Source organism: Aptenodytes patagonicus, chromosome W, assembly GCF_965638725.1.
Source record: "Aptenodytes patagonicus chromosome W, bAptPat1.pri.cur, whole genome shotgun sequence".
Lineage (NCBI taxonomy): Eukaryota > Metazoa > Chordata > Aves > Sphenisciformes > Spheniscidae > Aptenodytes > Aptenodytes patagonicus.
In genome coordinates, this window is record NC_134981.1 from 531,191 (window position 1) to 552,867 (window position 21,677).

General features: G+C 37.1%; 1 protein-coding gene across 9 annotated transcripts in view; it reads right to left on the minus strand.

Moving 5' to 3' along the window:
* Positions 1-21,677, minus strand: part of LOC143171866 (E3 ubiquitin-protein ligase NEDD4-like) — a 203,522-nt gene that overhangs the window by 89,489 nt on the left and 92,356 nt on the right. For 3 of the 9 annotated variants that reach the window (XM_076360983.1, XM_076360982.1, XM_076360981.1), the window contains exons 4-5: positions 19,464-19,502; positions 16,552-16,605 (exon numbers count right to left, since the gene is read on the minus strand). In XM_076360983.1, coding sequence (XP_076217098.1) covers positions 16,552-16,605; positions 19,464-19,502 — 93 coding nt within the window. Of the gene's footprint in view, positions 1-11,813; positions 13,120-16,551; positions 16,606-19,463; positions 19,503-21,677 lie in introns of those variants that run through there. The other 6 variants (XM_076360975.1, XM_076360974.1, XM_076360977.1 and 3 more) reach the window with 4 other exon arrangements.

A 21,677-nucleotide genomic window follows, 5' to 3' on the forward strand; every position in this document is an offset into this window, starting at 1 on the left:
TCCCACATCTAAACGGTTACTGTAAGGTCTTCCCATACTTGGGCTATTGTATCATTACCCACAAAGCCCACATCTGCAAAGAACAAAAAATTCTATTTCACTTGCTCAGTTAAGATCAAACATTTTAATACAGTAAATTAATACCATGTAGTAGATCTCAAATAATGTCACCACAAATTAATTGATTTCTGAAAACCCCTTGGGTTTTGGCTTTAAGCACCAAACTGTAGCTGCTTTTTTTGCATTTCATACTTCATGTATTACTAAAAACTTTCAGAAGTTGCTAGTATACAGCCTCACTTCAAAGAAATGGTAATCGTTTGAAAATGGAAATATAGTTTATTTCATTATGAAATTTTTATTCCCAAAATTGACTCACAAAAGCTTATTTAGGCCCTGGATTACATCCAAACTGATAATTAATTATGTTTTAAACTCTACTTCCATTATAATTCCTAATATTCCTCATTTTACTTGTTCTTTTTTAGTGCTGTACATGTGACTGCACACAACTGACTGGAGAGCACAAAGGGCAGCAACATCAGAAACAAGGAGACTGACTATTCAATGGACATACGTTAAGAGATGAAAGTAATCACAGAGTTGGTGTCAGATTTGTTTTCTAAAATTCAGAATCAGAAGATTAGTCTTAAAATAAAATGTCTATCTTTGAGGTGCTTACTGAACCATAATGCCATAATACCCTTCATCCCGGGATCAGGAGAAAATCTTCAACATATTTCTGAATGCAAATCAATAAATCAAGCAAATATAAGTACATTAATATCTCACTGTCAAACGGCAAAGTCTGCCTTTTCAAAGGTGTATCAGCCTGAGTAACACCAGGAAAATGCAGATAGATTTGCATGTCTCCTTCAAAACAGTTTTTCTTCCCTGATGGTTGCTATGCAAATAGAAGCAACCTTTTACTGAGAGTAGATTGTCCTTTTAGATGAACAACCATCTTCAGCACATTTCCTTCACTCGGTAGCATTCATTTACTGAATCCTTCCCACAGTGAAGTATGTTCAGAGAAAGCTCAATTTACAGTTCAGAGTGGTTTTGTTTTGTTTCTTTTTTCCCCAGAGCTGAATAACACTTTATCTAGAGTAGGAGACAAAGCAGACAATCTGCAGTGCGTTGCCAATATATGAACAAACCAAAATAATTTTTTACTTTAAAATATGTGAGAATTTAAAATTCTTCCAATGACGCAGAAAGATTGATAATCGCAGAAGTTGACAGACAATCAATCTTGAGGACTGCAGGACCTGTTACCACTTTTGAAGATGTTAGAAATTTCTGCATGCTCATCTGTCAATAGAGAGCAGACTGAAATATGTAGTGAATTGAGACCTACAGACTTGTCGCTGAGCAAATTCTGCAGTGTAGTTGTGCTGACTGGCAAGCTTTCCCAGTGGCAACCAAATAATACTGTGCTTTTGAAGGTGTATTGTTTCAGCAAAGCTTGTATCTGTCCCAAATTGTCCGCCTCCCCTCATCCTGTTTAAAAGGATTATTTGTTTGCTGCTATGTCTCGAACGGGACTTTGCCTGGAATTGCTGCATTGCGATTACAGTTTAGGATTTTGTCCCACACTCTAGCAGATACATGTTTACACAGAGTAACATTTAAGTGTGGACCATACCTATAGTGAAAATTACCTCTGAGTAGCCAGTTTGAGCAGCTTCCATTTACCTTAGAAGAGCTATTAAGCTGAAGCCTTTGGAATTACTATGGCTAAATGTAAGAACAGAGCAGTAAAAGGAAGTTCATGAGTACAGCTTCAATCATACTGAAGTCAACAGCAGAATTCCTAACAACTTCAGATCGGTCAAGATTTAGCCACATACCTTCAAATCATACAAACCAGCTAAAATCTTATATTGCTGCCTGAACCTTCAACCCACGTGACAAACACAAGTGAGTTAAACCTCACAGAAGATCAGGCACAGACACCTTTGCTATCTTCACTGAACATTTTAGTTTACAGCGGTTATGATTAGTTCTTTACAGTAAGCAATTCCTACCCCTCTTTTTCACCCAGCTAGGTTCTCATTTATATTTGGTAGGTTTTATCTCAGCCTGCAGGGAACAGAAGCCTGTTCCTCTCTCTCACTCCACAGCGCGGCCGAGAGTCACATGGCAGCGCAAAGTGCTCCCGACATCAGAAAGATGTTTCGCAAGACTGGAAGTGAATCGGGAAAGCCGATAATGTCACAAGTACTGTAAACTATGTAAATAAATAAAATCTTTCAGAGCTACTCTGTAGCTTGATTAGTGTGCCTTGCAGAGCATCTCTTGCAATCCTATACCTTAAAATGTAAAATATTACAAAAAACCCTTCCTGAATCTGTCTAGGGCTAGAAACCCATATTATGGATTACTTAATTCCAAAAAGCTGAATATGAGTAAACACACTGCTACATAACTGCAAGCTGCATCACCAAATATACCTCAATCATTTCCCAACAAGTATAGTTCACTTGTGTTTATAATAATTCAGTGTGCTGGCAAGCACTCTCCGATAGAGTTTCTAAAAATAATGAAGCGTTAGTAATACAGCAAGTACAGCAGCCTCCACTTTCAAATCTTTGGAGCGAGCACACAAGACTGTGTGTGTGTGTAAGTTGAGGGAGATTCTGCTCAACTTTTCAACAACAAAGTTTAGTTCCACTTTCACAGAATTTGAAGCAAATAAATGTCTTGTGGTAATATGATTCTGTGAATGTAAAACCATGCTTGAAGCAGATTTCAAATAACTAAATGGTTAGAGTATTTGTAATTCAAAGTCTTTACCACACTAAGTACTAAAAGATAAATGTATTACTGCTAAAATGAAAAAAACTTAAATTAGAGGAGTTTTTCACTATCCAGGATATGTGCAAAATGTAACGGATATAATTCTTAGCTTTGATAACAACGCTTTAAATTTTATTTAGCAACATGAAAATATTTTAAATAACCATGATTTAACATAATCCCTCAAATAATATTGCTATTCCCCCATCTTGATATGCTGTGTTTTTTATGTACAGGACGTGGAGTAGAAATAATTTTAAAAGCAGAAAAACTTAAAAAAAAAAAATTATGTAAACAGTTTTAAACACTCACTTGAGGCAAAACTTAGGGTATAACTTTCTCAAGAAGGATTATTATCAGCCTCTGTCTTGTTTGAAAGGATTTTCACTGTTTGATGAATACCTTCCTTTTTAATTTTAAAGTAGCTTGCTTTCAATAATAAAAGCATTTCAAATACCATACTCCAGAGTTTTATGCGTGTCCAGCAATCTGTTGAATACTAAAGTTAATGCTGAATAAGTAGGCTCCTGTTGCCTTATTTATTACAAAGAGTGATTGTATATTATTCTTTGCCATTTAAAAAAAAAAACTCTTTACATAGTAGGATTAAGAATGTAAGACTTCAACAAGTACCTGAAAAGAAGGCCAGTCAGACCATAGAAATTTGTATCTGAATCTCTCTTTTACTGAAGATAAAAATCCCACCTTATGACAAAGTTTATATTCTCTTATTCTTTTCTAGAATACATAAAATACAGCCTGGAAATGCTAGTCACCCAGGAGGTTATTCTTTTCAACCTAGGATGAAAGGGAAAATGAAGCTTTCTCCCAAACCAACTGAAAAACTCCGAATTTACACCACAGTATACAGCGCAGTATGTATTTTATTTGCACAACTCATCTAATCAGAAGCAAATTTTCTTTTGACTTTCACTTCCAACACAGTGTACCCCCCTCGCCCCCACGGCTTGAGGAGTCAGCACATGACAGACCCGGAAACCAGAATGGTATTTTGGTAATGATAATGCCTTTAACTCTAGAATTAGCTTTTCCCACATATGTAAGACACAGCCCAGCATTTTGCTAGGTTCATAATATCAGAGGACTTAAACAGAGCAAGGATGAGTTTTTTCCTTTTTATTTATTAATCCTCTTTGGAGACAGAAACCTGCATGGTCATACTGCTGATTTTATTAATGTATTTTTCTGTATATAATTGCTGACTTTTGGAAGCTACCAATGCCATCCTGTTAGATGAAAAAACAGATAAAAGCAACAGATTTTAGATTAACGTATGCAGTAACACATTTTACAATGAGATTTGATCTGGAAACTAAGTAAACAGGATAGATTTGGATTTAGAGTAGCTTTTTGAACTAGAACTGTCATAAAACATGCACATTCCTAAATTCTTCATTATTTGACAGCTTTTCTCAAATAGGAAAACAGCTAAATAGTACAAAAAGCAATCAAGCCTCTGTATTTGGTTTATTATCTGTAGTTTTCTGTGGCTAGATCTATACCAGAGCTGCTCTGGCTGGCACCTTCAGTGTTAAGACTGTGTCAGCACTTCCATTATAAATTGAGGGCCTTATAAACTCAGCTTTAAAGAGATCACTGTGTACTGAAACTCAGCATACAATTTTTCCATGCAGGAGCAAATAGTTTATTACTGCTATTTAAAAAAGTTATGTTATTTCCAGCTCTTCTGCTCCAAGTTTTATTCTGGTTTCTTTACAGAGACATACCAAAAGATACAGCTTTCAGGGAGAAAAACACCTAACAATGAAGTCTAATAAAATCCAGAATCGTTTCCCAGGGAACTCTGAGAATGTGTAGGGATAGGGTCAAGACAGCACTGCCAATTCTTGACTCTCTGAAAACTTGACAAAAAATTACATATGGATTTCTTCATTCTGCAAGCTAATTTACACTACTTGCAATGTGCTATTTGTCCTCCACTCAGAAAAAAGGAAAGAACAAAAATCAGTCTGCTTCTTGGTACTTCCCGTCTTGTAAAACTAGCTTCTGCTCTGCACATGTTTGAACACGATAGTCTGCCCCTTCCAGGACAGGAAGATCTTTTAAGAACAGATATGCAAGCTGATGGAAAGGCTAATTAAGAAAGGGGCCAGGTGATTTCTGGGCAGGGGATGAGGGGGTTGGGGATTACTCATGAAGTAAGGCAGGCTGTAACCTGTGGCAGATCTCTGAACAAAAAAGGATGAGAGGAATGGTAATCTCTAGGCACAGTCTTCTGTGGTCAGGGAGATACCTTTATTTCACTGCAACCTAGAGGTAGGTTTGTTGAGGAGAGAGAGGAAGGAAGAACTGATCTTGTCCTTGACAGAAAACCTAAAAGGCTCAAGGGATGGAATTCACCACCTCTACCTGCAGATGTCAACAAAGTCCTTATCTGCACAAAACAGAGGCTTTCCAGATAGTCATCTGCACTCCTTGTATAGCAAGTGGAGAGACAGGAAATTCATAGCACTATTCATTTGAGCTATTTTAAACATCCAGCTAAGGGCAACATGAATTATGTTCTAGAAATGCCTATTAGAGTCCAGACAGCAATCCCTGAAGTAGGTCTCCAAACTTAGACATGTGCAATATAAAAGATAAAATCATTGTGTAGCATTAGTCCTGTGTAGCACTGGAAGAGAAAGCAGCCTTTTAAAGGTGCAGAACACTTTCCACACTGTTTGGCTACTAATGCCCGTGTGCAGGTGAGCCGTACTGTCTCAGCTGTCCTTAAAGAGACGCGGGGAAAAAATACTTGCTTCTGACATAGCTTTTGCCTGTTTTAGAAGACCTCTAAATTTTCAAGAATATGCTTCTGGTGTAATGAAAGCTAACAAATAAGCTGTTAACAATTTGACTTTTCTTGTTTTGTACCATTTAGAATGCTGTACCGCACTCAGTAGTTGCTTCTGAAATGGAAGATGCAGAAACAGTTCGGCATAGCTCAGCTATAAGCATCACACACGGAACACCAGAAGTGTGAATGCAGCCAATTATTAACTTTCTGCACAGGTAATTGCCACTATGTTTGCATGGATGGATGAACAGACAGAAGGAAAGTCTCTAATGCCAAGTGCGTTTTCACTCCATGTTAGATCTTAATGGAGTGACTTAATGGTTCTAATATACTTCATTATCCACATGAAAACAGGATAGGCAGATAAACAGTTATATATATATATACACACATTCCTTAGGAACAGGATTTGTCCCATTTTTGTCTATTTATTCTTTGGAGTTCTTGGACATTTAGACTTGGTTCAGAGATTATAAGAGAAGTAATTAAACTTTTTTTCCAATTCAAAAGCACCACGATTTCCCATACCAACTCAAGTCCTAAGAAGGTATCAGTGTGGGGGCTAGTTAAAGATGATGAATGATGTTAAATTAAGTGTTGAATACTGTGTCAAGGACAGGCTGGTGAATGACCAAAGAAGTGGGCAAGAAGAGCAACACTAGAAGAGAAAATTAAGATCTCTCTCTGTGGACTGCATTAACTAACCTGAAACAAATAAACTCTTGCAATGGTTACTTGAACGGGGGGTGGGGGTGGGGGGGTGGATGGACGACGGACAGATGACCCCTTTTCATTTTATTTCATCTTTAAAGATTTCCATCAGTTTTTCTTGTGCTGATAAGCAATACATAAACCGTTTGGTGTCTCAAGAAAGAGACTTTCAGACTTTGCCATAGTTTACACTGAAACATTGAAGGATTTATTTTTCTTTTTTTTTTTTAATCAAATGGATCAGTTTATGTACAAAAGTAAAAAAACCAGAAAATTCAATCCAGAATTGAATTTCATACTAACCAAAATATGTCTCTTATTTTGCAAATCACACTGGTAACAATACAGAACAATGTTACTCCTCCACTGCCCTTTTTAATTGTCATACAGTGGTATGTGCCTTATAAATTAAGGCTTAGCACAGGTCAAGTACAGACAATTGCTACTTGTTCATTAGAGCTACGTCAGGTCACAGAATGGAATTGCTAGTTAAGAAATTCTGCTTTTCCAACCCACTGGATCCAAGACAGACTAGAAATTTGAAACAAATGGGTACGGAAAGTAAATACTATGGTAGAAACATGGCCTAAAGATGTGGCCAATGCAAGCTCCTCTACAAATTCATCATCTTCAAAGGATTACAAACAATTACATTTATTTCACTTTCTTTTGCTTCTTGCAGTGAAGGCTTAGCTAGTTGATGGTGATTCAGATGTTTCTTGCTTGAATATCACTGTGCACAGAAAATTATCTCCAGTAAGACAACAGTGATCCACAATGCTGAGAGTGGTAACTCAAGAGGCAATAATACATAGAAATATAAAGAAGATGTCTGCTTTAGTGCTATTATGCCACTTGCTATTGAAAACGATATAATTTGTGAGACTGTCTACAGAATAAATATTCAACCTAAAAAAAGCACAATGTTGGTCATCTCTTAACTAGTCTTTAGTTTTTATTCAAATGTATTATATTTCTTCCAATGTGTAAAATTGAATAAAAATGTATTTCTCTCGTTTGATTCTCCCGCCATAAAAAAACACATCCCAAGACTTCCATATTATAGACTATCAATGTCTTGGAGCATGGTGTGTCCAGAGCTTTTGACCAAAAATAGGATAATAGTAAACACCAATCTATAAGGCAAGTTATAATGGGCATTTTTTCCCTTTTATTTGATAATATATGATATAGTATGTCATGATCACATCCCTTTTCTGACAAATTACTGTTAATATATACAGCTGATGGGTCAGCTATATATACTTTTCTGCATGGAAAATTTGTATGCATTTCTGAACATAAGTTCCTATATATCCGATACTAATTCACAATCCAACTAAAGTAGAAATATTGTAGTAGGGTTTCACTGTGTAAAGAAGGTCCATAGAAGTGTTGAATTCTTCAGATACACATTTCTGATCCTAGATAGAGCAGAAATGCTCATCTTTTATGTACATGATTTAACATTACATACTATTTTAATAACACTGTTGAACACTAGAAAATTTTCACCAGGAGTTCCTCTAAATCAATCATCAATCTCATTGACCTGCTTTCTCTTAGGTCAAACCCACAAATAAATAATCCCCAATATGATTAAACAGATTTGACTTATAGCGGGATATAAAAGAGGATGGTTCAAGGTTTTAAACTTGCCTAGTAGTAGCAATTTTCTGAGTGGACTGCTATCTATTCTTGGCAAAGTTTTGCCCTCATAGAAATCTATTCCAAATCAAAGGAAGTCACTAAGGTAAGAAGGGGTTACCAGCAACCTTTTTACGCTGAAGAGGTATCACTGAAACTAAGAAAACTTGCGAGTGGAACAAAAGAACTAAGCGAAGCATTCATCCCCTCTAGAAAAAATAAACTATCAAAATCCATTGTACTACATGTCATAATATAATAATGCATTAAAATACATTATTATATGATTCTGAATAAGAGTTTTTTCCTCATCTGCATTGCAGTCATGTAATTGTCAGTTGCTAATTACTAATTTTGTAGAAGGACTGTAGCAAACAACTCTGCCTTTCCCATACACAGCTTTATTAACAGTAGTTGGCTCTGCTCTAGGTGATGATAATTATTCCTGATCAAACACAAACCTCACCACTGACACATCTGAAATCCACTGCCTCAATGATAGGCAGAGGTCTCCCATGAAAGCATTTCCATTAAAACAATGGAACTGGTATCCCTTTCCCCACCAAAATTCAGGGTATCAACAGAAGCATGAAGTTTTGAATGACCTATGACAAAGGGCAGAATAAGGCAGGGAAGTGGATGTTACAGCCTTTAGGAGAGGCAACAGCAGAGCAGCAGCAGTTCCAGCTCCTTAATTCCATTGAGTTCCACATTCTCCAGGTCAATTTTTTAACCACTTCCCAGAGTGGCTGGCATATGAAAGCCATCACATGCATTGCACGTGTTCACCCAACCCTGTTCCACTTTCATATAAAGGAAATTTTGCCAAAGACAGTGTCTCAGCTGGAGTTTAGGCAATCAATCACTGGTTTGCCACACAGCACCAGCCTGAATGAGGCACATGTCTTAGGTGCCCAGCAGGCCCTTCGTTACTGCTGAACTGCGTTTAACCCAGCTTGCTCTTTTTGGTTTACATGCCCCAATCCCAGCTGATATCTTAGGAGCATAAGTAGATTCTCTGTACTTTCAAAACAATATTTATTCTAAAATTATTTCTAAGAAGGGAAAATAAAAGCTGAGTTGTGAGAAATGCAGACTTGCAGAGTTGAGAGTTGCCATTTCTGTTTGTTAACTAAATATAATTCAATACTACTACTACAACATTTTGTTAGGGCACTTTGTATTTTTATCACAACAAAGATGCCTTTGTCAGGTCTCTAAAACAGTTGTCCAATACATGAGATATTTGAAGTGTTTCCCACAAATACAGCTATGCACTCACAGACCCCAAATTTTAAACAATGTGAGTATTTGTTATATGCCACAGTATATATACACATTTGGCAGTAGCCTATTGCATTACATATAAAATATCATAGTAGTCAAAAGAATTTGTAACAAGGCTTCCAAATAAAATTTTTCACAATTGGACATAAGCTCATACTTTACCTACTATTTTATAATGACTTATAATGAAATACATCCTGCTTGCCCAAAAATGCTTCTGTCTAAAACAGAAGATATTTGAAAGGTCATAAACACTTGGTAGCAGTAGGACTGCAGACGCCCGCTTGAATGTTTTCACTCAAGATAAATAAGGCTGTAGCAGCTGCTGCTTGCAGCCCCAGGCCCATGCCCTATATCAATCAAATACACACAAACTTGTTTAACTGGAAGAGTCTAGATTTTTTTTTTTTATGCTAACAACTATAAAACATGGCAGCTTTTCCCCTCAGCTTAATAGAACAAATATTTCAGGCACACCCTTACTTAGCATCATAGGTCCTCCAAACAAACTTCTGTGGGATAGATTAAAAATGACACCTTACTAAAGAATGTCTTATATGTAGACAAAATAAAGCAAAACTTTCACCAAAATGCTTTCATTCCCCACACTTCCTATGGCATCTTGCCTAGCCAATCACCTCTACCCACAATATTTCTGGGCTTACTACAAATATGAGAAAACGCCACAAAAAAGTTTTAAGTTTCAATTAATTCTTTATTTTTGAAACTTTTTGCACTAAAGAATGCAAGTACCATTTGGACTGAGTGCCTCTGTGACTGCCATGCTTCATGGCTGACTAAATTGATTTCACATGGTAGCTAAACCTAAGAGCACAAAGGAACAAATTTCATAATTGTCTTCTGGAAACACTGAAGTATGACTTTGGTATGTGAATCATTACTACAGTGAAGATCAAAGAAGTGACTCTGGGGGGTAGATCCTTTAGGAAAATGAGAACTACTGCAGAGACACTGGGGCACATCTCTCTACAAGTCGCACAAATCTGTAAACCTTTGATGCTTTTGTACTAGGTTTGACATACTATAGCTACTTATATAATTGGTTATGGTGGTTCTCCATGAACAGCTATTATTGGAAAGGAACAAGGGATAATCAATAGGAAAGGGAAAATCAGACATATTTTTGCCCCCCACTTCATTTTTAGTATGAGATTTAGATTCATTTTAGTATGAGAACACTTAACATACTGTACTGCATACATGAAAGTCAAATGAAGAAGAAAATCAGCAAAGTTTATGCATTCCAAATTTTCCTGCTGAAATGTTCTCAGGCTGGCAGGAAAGATACTACACACTACTTAACAAAATTGCTAGCTTATAGAGACTGAAACGAAACCTGTACTGGCGAGGGATTTATTTTTTTTTATTTTACTTTTTTAAAATAAAAGCTTAGGGATACTTCCTGATTTTTTACTCTCAGTGTCTGCTGAAGAGCTAAGAAGAAGGTTAATACTGGAATAACTTGGAGTCTATTAGCTTTTTCATAGGAAAGCTGCAGAGTCATCATATGGCCTTGCTGCAGCGAGCACCTGTCCTGTGCTACATTTCACTGAACGAAAGCACAGGAGAATGGGAACACACAAGCAATGAAGACCAAAATCTCTTCTAGTGAATCTGTTTTCACAGCTGGAGACAGAGTGCTTACTATTCTATATACAGCATCACTGAGCTTAGGAACTCAAGTGGGCAGTGTTAAATTGCACAGTAAAGCAATTTAAGCAAATGACTAATCTAAACCCGTAAGTTTCATTCCTCCTTTGGCCTTTTTAAAAGTGGCTTAAAAACATGAAACATCAATCCTCTCCCATTATAACAAAGAAAAACCAGAAGATGAAAAAATTCATCTTAAAGCAAAATCAAGGCAAATACAAACAAGACAGTTTACTAAGTTGTGCCAAGCTACTTGCACAGTTGTTTGATCAGGATTTGTGGCACACAAAAAACAGGACATGTTTTTAATTTCCAGAAGGCCAAAAAAAAAAAAAATTACTATAAGAAATATTTTTTTCCTAGCTTCTTGGTACCTTATCTGCTAAGTCAATATCTTGATTGGAATTATCATAAGATTTCCATAGTCTTAGCTACTATTACATTACAATACACATTTTGAAATCATGTAGAAGCGCACACGTGTGTACAATATACTTAGAAGGTGTCAAAGTATTTGTTTGTAAAATCAGTGTGTGAAGAATTCTTTATGCAGCAAGGTCTCAGCCAACTAAATTAACACGAACACTTAATTTGCCATTTGAATGTTCTGATTTTTAAAAATCTTTCCAGCTGACGTAACACTGAATTAAGAAACATGTGTGACATTAGGATCTCAAAATATTACACTGGATGTAATCATAACTGAGAGCAAAGTTACATTAGATTAGAAATAGAGATGATTAGTGGCTTGCTCCAGAGAAATGCAGAACATTCTAGCACTAACAATGGAAGTGCTTCTGTTGCCTCAAATCTAGAAGCCTTTGTAGGGCAATTCTGTATTTTACTAGCATAGCATACTCAGCATCATACTTACTGTGGTGCTGGCTGTTGCAGGACCAGGGGTGCCACGACCCTCTTTACCAACAACCTGATTTTGTTCTTCAGGACCACGGGTGACAAGAATTCTGAAGTGCTGCTGCCTCGTGTTTTGATCTGGTCTGATTTTAAACAAGCATCCCTGCCCTTGAGGAATCCGCTCTACTGAATTGCTTCTAGATATTTCTGACCCATTCCTGCCATTTCCATGCAGTTCTGAATTCAATCCATCATCTGTGGGGCTAGTTTCTTCTGTTGGCGGCTGGACAGGGTAAGAAGTACTCCTTTCTAGCCGTATTCGAGGATACCTGACCAATCTGTCCCCTTTTGATCCAGTAAAACCAAAGTTACATTCGCCTCCCGCACCTGTACCACTTGTCTGCGGTTGCTGTAACTGGAGAACAAAGAACTTTTTCCCTGAATTTGCTGACATATCTGGCACATGTTGCAAAGACCAACGCCGGGGTTCTGGGGTGGGAACATTATTTTGAGCCTCAGTACCAAAGGGTAGTAGAGTAACCTGAGGCACGTCTGCATTTGAAGCCCGATGCTGAATCCTCACACCACTTATGTTTAAACCTGAAGCTGCTTCATTTGCCTCATCTTCTTGGGTAGTTGATGAAGCATCCTCAGTCTGGTTATTAGAAGGAATAGTACAAAATATTCTACGATTACAGCAAATAGTTCCATTAATCTGTTGCCCTAACTCTTCCGTCAGCCTGGGTGGAGAATTTTCAGGAGTCACCTCTGGACTGATCGGAGAAGAAGAATGGTTTTCAACAGGGGGTGCATAATGCTCCCTGAAGTCAGAGAATTTACAAGGAAGTGTCTCCTCAGGAGATTCCAGGGTTGCACACTCGTCCGCGCAGCCATTCGCAGCTTTGCGCTGAAGAGAGATCTGCATTGACGAGCTTCTTGTTGGACGCACATCAATACTGTTCAGCAGCTGGGGAATAAACATGGATGTACTCCTTTTTAAGGAGCCTACTTCTTGCAAATCACCGCCACCACCATAATCTGCTCCGTGTCGGGAGAAAGCGTGAGGACTGTTTCTTCTTGGCAAAGTGTGGAATGCCATGAAAAAGTCATCTTCTCTCTCCCGGTCGAGGATCTCTGATTCGGGGGCTGTGTTGCTTCGCCCAGAGCCAAAATGAAACCGCAGCCGATGGGCCATGGTTTTACAGAGAGAAGAAAAGGAGAGGGAGAACAGCAACAATTCAGGCACTGCCAGAAGTTAAAAACCAAAGACATAAACTCCAAGAAAAAGTGTCCCATCTGCCAAACTGTTAGCACTGCAGCCCTGATAGCGACAGATAGCAGAAATAGCCCAAGTGGCAAGCAGCATTCCAGGCATGATTGGGTAAGAGCAATCAGCGCTCCTACACAACTGTGACATAGGGTAGGATGGTGGGAGTCACGTGGCCTGGTTCCCCCTCTCCAATGTAAGCTAGCGGGGGTTTTGTTTTTTCTTTTTTTTTTTTAATGCCAGCAAGAGCCTGAAACAGCACCTTCACAGCTGCTCCTTTTCCATCAGAGAGGAGCGGCCCCAGCGGGAGAGCTCTCACAGCTGACTAAGGCAGCAAACACACTCGGCACTGCTATAAATCTAAACCACATCATATTCACAAGGCACATTTGTATAAAGCACACACACAAAAATTTAACTACAACAAAAACACTTCAATATAGTGTTAAAAGTTTAAGTCAACTCCACATGCAAATGAGAAAAATTATTTCAAGCTTAGCATTTTGGTGTGTGTTACAGCATTAGGCTATCATGGCAGAACATGAATAAATATAGCACGGTTATGCTTTCAATTTTAACTGTGCTCATAACATGATTAAGCAACAAACTTCTTGCCTTTAAAAAGCCACAACTTTTACATTGTCCCTATGAACACAATATAACCTACACTACCCTGCGCAGTCCCTTTTAGTAATTAAAAATTACAACAAACAAAGCAATCGTACATATGGCAAAGATTTCTCACACAATAAAAACAGCAGAAATGTGCAAGATGGCAGGAGACAAAGTTTCTTTTTCAGTTTTACCAGGCAGTAAAGACGAGTGAAAACCGGAGACGGGTGTTGCATGTCGTTTTGTACCGATTTGTCTTAAACACCGTACAGAAACTCTGCCCATTGCTGGCCAGCCTCCAGTGAGAAAGTTAGCAATATTACCACGAGTGTGATTGCCAGCACGGAATACAGTTACGTGCTCTGAGAGCCAAAAGACCTCAGAAGAAGAACAGACAGACAGGATACACCAAAACGTAAACCAAACACCCTGTATCAGCTCTATCACAACACAGAAACTCAGTGGTCTGAGGATACTCACATTTGAAGTGTGCTCACAACAGCACTTGTTAACACATACTAGAAAAGAAACTCTGTTTAGCGAGAAGTGTAGCTTCATTTCAATACATGGACATTTGTTCCCTAAGAGAACTTGAAAGCCTAAGTTTTGTCAACAGCTCTGAAAATTTGTAGGTGGAGGGTCAATACTCTATCTAGACATTTAAACCTCTGTTTGCAAGCAGCTTGTTTTCAAAAGACAGAAAATGACCAATCACAAGAGAAATGGAAGCTTAAAACGATATAACTGCCAACAGACAGCACAATCCCCTATTGTTTTAAGTGGACTATGAGCCAAAAAGAAGAAAAACATGAATAGCTTCTACACAGCAACAGTGCTGTAGATTGCCTTTTGGAAGCACAGATGTTGATAGTATTTTATCTTATTTCTCAGATAAAGCATATTATCCAAGGACACAGTCTCTCCTTGCACCAAAGATGAAGCTTGCATCATACATTCTCTATTTTGATTGGGGGATAGGAAGGGAAGGACATACTGCAAAGACAGAAAGTGCTTTGGTAATTTGGGAACATGAAGAAGAAACAAAGTTCTTGCAAGAAAAGCCATGCAAGTATTGACAGTAAGTATTTCAGAGTAAAGCCAAAATAATCAGTTCAATGTCTCCTCATTCTGTAAACATAACGTGATGGAAATCTGCTACTCTAAAAACCCCAATGTACTTGCTTTGTCAATAGCTCAGAACACCTTCTGAAAGGAAAGCAACGGCTCCTAAACCACAGGTTGCTGCCTTTGCAAGGTGGTTATGAGCCCCAGGGCAGACTGTCTACAGAAGCAGGATCACAGAAGAACAAACAGAAAATGGCTCAACAATAAAGAAGTACCGAAACTGCCAGTATAAGGCCAGTACTGCATACAGAAACTTAAAAATCTTAAGCAATGTATCTGAAATGAGTATACCAAAATCGTCATTTCTCAGCTGTCACTGCGTACAGAATTTTTCTCCTGAACCGCCACCCCATCAGCGTCCACAAGGACATCCCCGTGCATGCCACTGCCCTCTGCAGGCCAGAGCCAGGACTCTTCCACGAATTCTGCTTTGTCCTCCATGCCAACGCACCCAACCATCCCCCAGGACACACGCAAGCCACGCAGTAACGTCAGCACCGTCCTGAGCCTGGGCTTACATACTCTGCCTCACAATTACACTTACAGGATTTCTGCATCAGCTGGCAATGGAAGAGGACCTTAAAGCTGGGAAGAACTGACCCATCATCTCCTTTAAGTTCAAAAGATACAAGACAGTTTTAATAGTGCAAGTGGTCATTATGATTATTGTATGTCAACAAATATGCTCACAGTCAGCCCACTCTAAATATACACTGTCACAGACTTACCGATTTACTTCCTCTTAAAGGAGGATATAATCATTTGGCTATAAGTCCTTTTTTTCCCCAGAAGATTACAGCTTGTATGTTTTTCTTTGCTCTATATTTAATAGGAAGACAGAGGAAAAGAATGTATATTTTGAAGACAGATGTTTCCATACTGGGTTTTGTTGAATAAAAGGATCTTCACAACACTGATCCTAATCTTCACAAAGCAAACAAGTTTAGTAGAGATTGTACTGCACCCAACCAAGAAAATGTAATACCTGATCTCACAAACAAAGAGATGGTGTTACAATTTTCAAAAGACAAAAAACCAAAAAAGTCATTCACCCGGTATGTTACTGCACTGGCATATTTAACCTACTATGCTCAGAAAGACAGTGTCACTTATTCCACGTATGGCTCTCTGAAAACCTTTTCTATTTAATCATAACAAAGCAAGAAGCAGCAAGATGTTGGAAGACTTCTCTAGAAGAGCTACTGCATCAGCCAAATTAAGTTCAAGACTAAAAACTCTTAACAACATGCTGGACATTATGAGGCAGAGAACTGAAAAGGTAAGAGAGCATTATTTTGCCATTACCTTAAACCTTCATGCACCCGCATCTTGAGTACAAGGTGCAGCTCTAGTAACTACATCCCAAAAAAGGATGCAGAAGTATTAACAGGTACAGGAAAGAGACAGTAAAATGATCAGAGGATGAAGCAGCTGCTTTGTAAGTGACTAAAAATGCTGGGACTTTATCAGTTTGCACTGGAGAAGCCTAAGGAAGAATACGATGAGGTTTTCACTGTCAGAATACTGGGTTAAGGAGGACCATTTTGGTCTGACCAGGCAGGGTACTACTTTTGTGTTTAATGCTCTGACTATTAGTCCCAAAACCAGATGCTTTTTATGCTTCTATCTGCATTTCTTAGCACGCTTACTTAAACAACAGACAAAAATACACCTTTAAGATGTGCTATATTTTCATCAGCTGTGTTACACAGAGCCTTGTGATTAGTAAAACACAATCAAGACAAGCACTCACCAGTCTGTTTTCATCAAACACTTCAAACAGGAGACGATGATTGGTTGGGTTTACCTATGAGAAAATTCAAATAATGTCACTTTAGGTTTATTACCTTGATGGTAACAATATATGGGTACTAGTTCATACAGTGATTAAACCAAGGCAAACAGAACATGACTAACAGGTTTTATGTAAATCTTTAGTTTTACTTAAACAGGAGCACTAGAACACTTTGTTTCTAAACCCTACTGCAACTAGAAATAGCCTAGCAGTTAACATTAAAAGCTCTCATTTACTGTGTTCAATGCAAGACAGTTACTGCGTTTCTCGTACTACAGAAGGCTCCGAAGAGGAAAGGCATGGCTGCTGCATACCGCCGGGCTGCATGCAGCCATACAGCCGAGAGGAATTTGAAGAGGACATCCCTGTGCAAATCACGGCTGCTTCTCTCTCATGTCATCCCCAGTATGTGCTGCATCCAGGAAGGGCTAACCTGGGGGGGGGGGGTTCAGCTGCCTTTAGCACACCAGCAAAGCTAACTTGGTCTCAGGAAAGGTAGCCTGGCCAAAGTGACAAGTTCTGTGTTTTGGGAACAAGTCCCAGGCTAGACAGACTATCAGGGCTCCCAGATTTTTTTTGTTCTACAGCTGCAAAGCTCAACTAAAATGTAGGGAGCAAGAGTTTTACTGTATTTCTTCCAGAATTTCACAATCATCTATATTTTAGACTGTCTATCGCTCACCATTTCTAGCCCATTTATCACACATGCCTGTGGAAAACCCAACAGAAGTCTCTCCAACACTTGAAAACAGCAACTATACCTCCAGAAAATTATTTACATTGAAGTAAATTTAAGCAGAAAGACTGCCAACATTTAAAAGGAAAAAACAAACAAACAAACAAAGAACTCTGGCAGGAAGACAAAACAGCCACTATTAAACAAGAAACAAGTTCTATAGTATTTGATCCACTTGATATATTTTTTCAGAAAAACTTTGTAAGCCAGGTTACTATGTCCAACTTGTTTAATTAAGAGAATTTAGAAACAATATTCCACAACGGACTGATAGTTCTGTGGGGGTGGCGATGGACTTCCCAGTTTTGAGAAAATCAGAGAATTGTGACACACAAAAAAGGGTATGCATTACTTTATATATTCACATTATTGTTTAGGATTTTCAGGATGTTTTAACAGAGCTTCTATGAACTATGTCTGTAGTTTAAACAACACAATTGTGGCAGTTTTGTGTATTCTCTTTTCCTGGGAAAAGTAAATTATTAAAAAGGTTACCTTGAATAATATCAGTTAAAATTATAAGCACAAATATACATAACAAGTTTGCTTAAGCCTGAGTAAATATATTTCACTTTAAAATGTGTGAATTTGTTCCTTACAGTCTGTCTTACAACTCAGCATGTTTATGAGACCAGTATTCATAAAGATGGGCTTACGGAGGTGAGGTCACCGATTTCTGAATCACGTATGCAGTTGGGATCAAATTTGGGACAGCTTGAAATGTCTTCAGATAGATAAATAGTCGAAAACTTTCTTTTACTTCCCTTTCCTGTGCAATGGTCGTGATGGTAATCTCTCTACGTAATTTGTCCTCTGTGCTGAAGGCAAAGGCATTTGAACACTTCACCATAAAATGCCCTCTTACTAGGGTAATGACTTTCTAGTAAAATTCCTCTGCATTTTTACAGGCAGGCAGCTTAAGTTATCCCATATATATCTCTATAATGAAAGGTGTGCAAACATCAAAAACCATTGTGATGAAAATAGAAAACCTTAGGCACAGTCGTAATTTCGCGTCAAGACAGCTCCTACGGACTCTGCATAACTTAAAAAGTGTAAGTCCATATTTTCCCCTCTGACTACATTATAAAAACCAAAGATTTCATTAGATGAAGATGATTTTAGATATGTATTACCTAGTTGCAAAACCTAGAAAAGCTATTTGGTACATTTAAAAATAAAAATTCCACTTAAACCTCAAAAACCTGTATATTAACAATTATGTTGGTGGGAACTATCTATCTAAAAGATCCTATTAGCAAAAGAGTCAATTACTAAGACTCTATAAACAACATTCGATATGATAGCTGTTTTTAACAATTTACAATGACATCTTTTCTCAAGCAGCTGTTTAAGATTAAATTTTAAAAACCACTGAAATTCTACCTAACCTTCTTTTGTGAAAGCTACAGCTGCACTAGAATTAAGTCATTCTTTTTTGGAAAAATATTTTCAGCAACTAAATAACAAAGTTGTTATCACCCTTCTCATTTATATTATGTTGGTTTTGGTAATCACTATTTTAACCCCTTCTTTACCACTTTCAAATATTTAAAATTATTTTTTTCTGATAAAAGTCACTCAGTTTTAGCTATAATTTGGTTTTCATTTTAAGCAAGATCTAGCAAGATTAAAATTAAACTACAAAAAAAGAGCATATTTTGACCTTTTTGGCAAGTAACATAAAGGCCAAAAGAAATTACTTTTTCTGTCTTCTTTCTCTACATTTGTATTTCATTATTTTTTGCCATTATAACTTAAATTTCATACAGCTCTTGGAAGTAACTCTGATTACTTACCACTGCATTGACATTTTAAAACCACAGCAAACATGCTCTGCTAAAAATACATTTTCAAGTAAAAAGAATTTTTTGTGTCAGATGATTTAACTCAAAACTTACTCTAAATAAAATCTCAATTTGTGAAACAGTCCATTTCTAATTAACCTTATGCCAATTTCTGCTGATCATTCCATCACTACAGAAACAGAAGAGCAATTACATCTGGACAAGCATTTTTTGATGTAAACACATAAACAACAAATGAAAAAAATAAACTTCTTCCCAACTTTATAAAATGCCATGTAATTAATTGTACATGTTATAATAATGATTGCAAGTAAAGGGAAACTTACTCTAAAATAAAACTCTTCATTCCATTTTGGATTCAGTGTCTGGAAAAGAAACAAACATGTTTACATACTAAAATTTCTTTAGGTTTGCCATTTTGCAATCATCAAAATGTGCAAGTGACAATTTTCTAGGAAAAAAAAGGACAGAAAGGCATGTCAAAAAAATTGAAAAAAATATTGCCAGATTATTTAGAAATTCTCTGAGTAAACCAAACGTGGGAGGATATTTGAGTCAGATGATCCTAAAATAGATGTTAAGTATAAATAGGATTCTATGAGTAAAATGCAAATCACTGAGAACCTATAGAAATAAAACCTGAAGACATTTCAGTCTCAAGATCCATTTAAACCCAGGTAAAAAAAAAAAAAAAAAAAAAAAAATTTTTAAACACAAGGACAACTTTAGGGCTAAAAAAATAAGAACAGATTTATACTGTAAATTAAACAGAAAAAGAAGAAAGAAGAACAAAAGGAAAGGTTATTTCCTTTTAATAGATATGATACTCTTCCTGATCTCCCCCCAAGCCTAAAATCCCCCAAGGATTTTAATTTTGTTTTAATAACCTGAATAAAATGTACAGAATAAAATATGCATATAGATTGCAATCTGAAGGGAGCTCAAGCATGAAATAATAAATTGATAAAAAAAGATATTAGAACTACAAACATTAATATTTTGGGCAATTCAAATTTGGATAAGTTTAAAAACAAGTATGATAAGTCCAATGGTTTTGTTTTCATGCCAAATCATTCCCTCATTCTCTCACATAGCAGAGATTTACCAGAAGAGCTGACAGTAAAAATTGGCTCTAGACCCACCAAAATTTTATTATAGCAGAGAAGGAAAATCTTGGCTGTTTATCTTAACTCCCTGATATAGATACAATACATTTATCATGTCCAGGACACAGTGGCTCACTACACTGCATTTCTCTACAAAATGGAAATGCAGGAGTCATATTGTAGCTCAACATGCACTCGTATGATCACATCATGCTGACAACTGTACATCTTCCTTTCCCCTTTAAATTGGGGCTGAATCTCAACCCAACATATATATAACTAATTATCAATGAAATCAAATACTGAAATTTGAAAACCCTGTTCTAGAAGATTTAAGGGGAAAAAGGAGGACAAACGGAAATAATAGCATAAAAAAAGATCAAACTCTAAACCTATATAAACAGCTATGCAGGTGGTTAACAGTTGTATTCTCAGAAAAGTTTTACCTGTTTATCCTAAACAATCTTATGAGCGCAGGAAAATATTTCATGAAAGAAAAGACCATTGTAAAGGGTAGATGAAAAGAATGAGTGTAGGTGAAGGGTAGTGATAGGGGTTGGGGGCAGAGAGAAACTTTCAGCTTTTTTGCCTTTAAGGAGCACAAATGTGTTCAGCAAAAAACCCCGAAGTAATAAGAAAGAAAAAAGTTACTTTTTAAATACTTGTATTCATCAAAGTTATTGTTGAATAACTGTTATTGGCAAGAGAGGTTCCATGTAATTTAACAAATGGAGCATGGTCTCACACTAAATTTGAGGGCACTACTGTCCATCAATAATGAATTAATTTTGAATGCTGCTTAACCACAAATACAAATTTCAGGAAATATTTGATGTATTAGGCAGCACAATTTTTGGTAAATGCCCTGGTAAATGGCAGAAATTTCTTCCACCTTTACAAGTCAAACAATTAATAGGTCAAGTCAGAAAGTACAAACACTAGAATCCTAGCAAAGAAGAAAAAACACTTGTAAAGAAAGGCTCCAGAAATAAATGCATGAATAACTTCATAAAGGATATTAGCAGGGAAACAACAATAAAAAGACTCATCAGCAAAAAGAGCTACATCCTAAAAAGGGCAAGTATTGTACAATAAAGAACTGCCAAGAGTCAAGCTGAGTTAGATCTTCCACAGGATATTAGAACAAACACAAAGAAGGTTTTTCAACCATATAAATAAAACGAGGACACGGAAAGAAATGATGCTACTAAGCAATGAAGCTCAATGGGGAGACTAAGCATATTTAGATATGGGAAATTATGTTTAACATTACATATGGGAAAGGCAGAATAACTAAGAGGCATCAGTACAAAGATAGAAGTTGTCACAACTGATATAGAAGTGAAGTCTTCAGATCTCAGTGCAGTCAAATTGAGGAAACTTCATCCAGACTTTTAAAAGAATTGACACATACAATCACAAACCTAGTAGCAG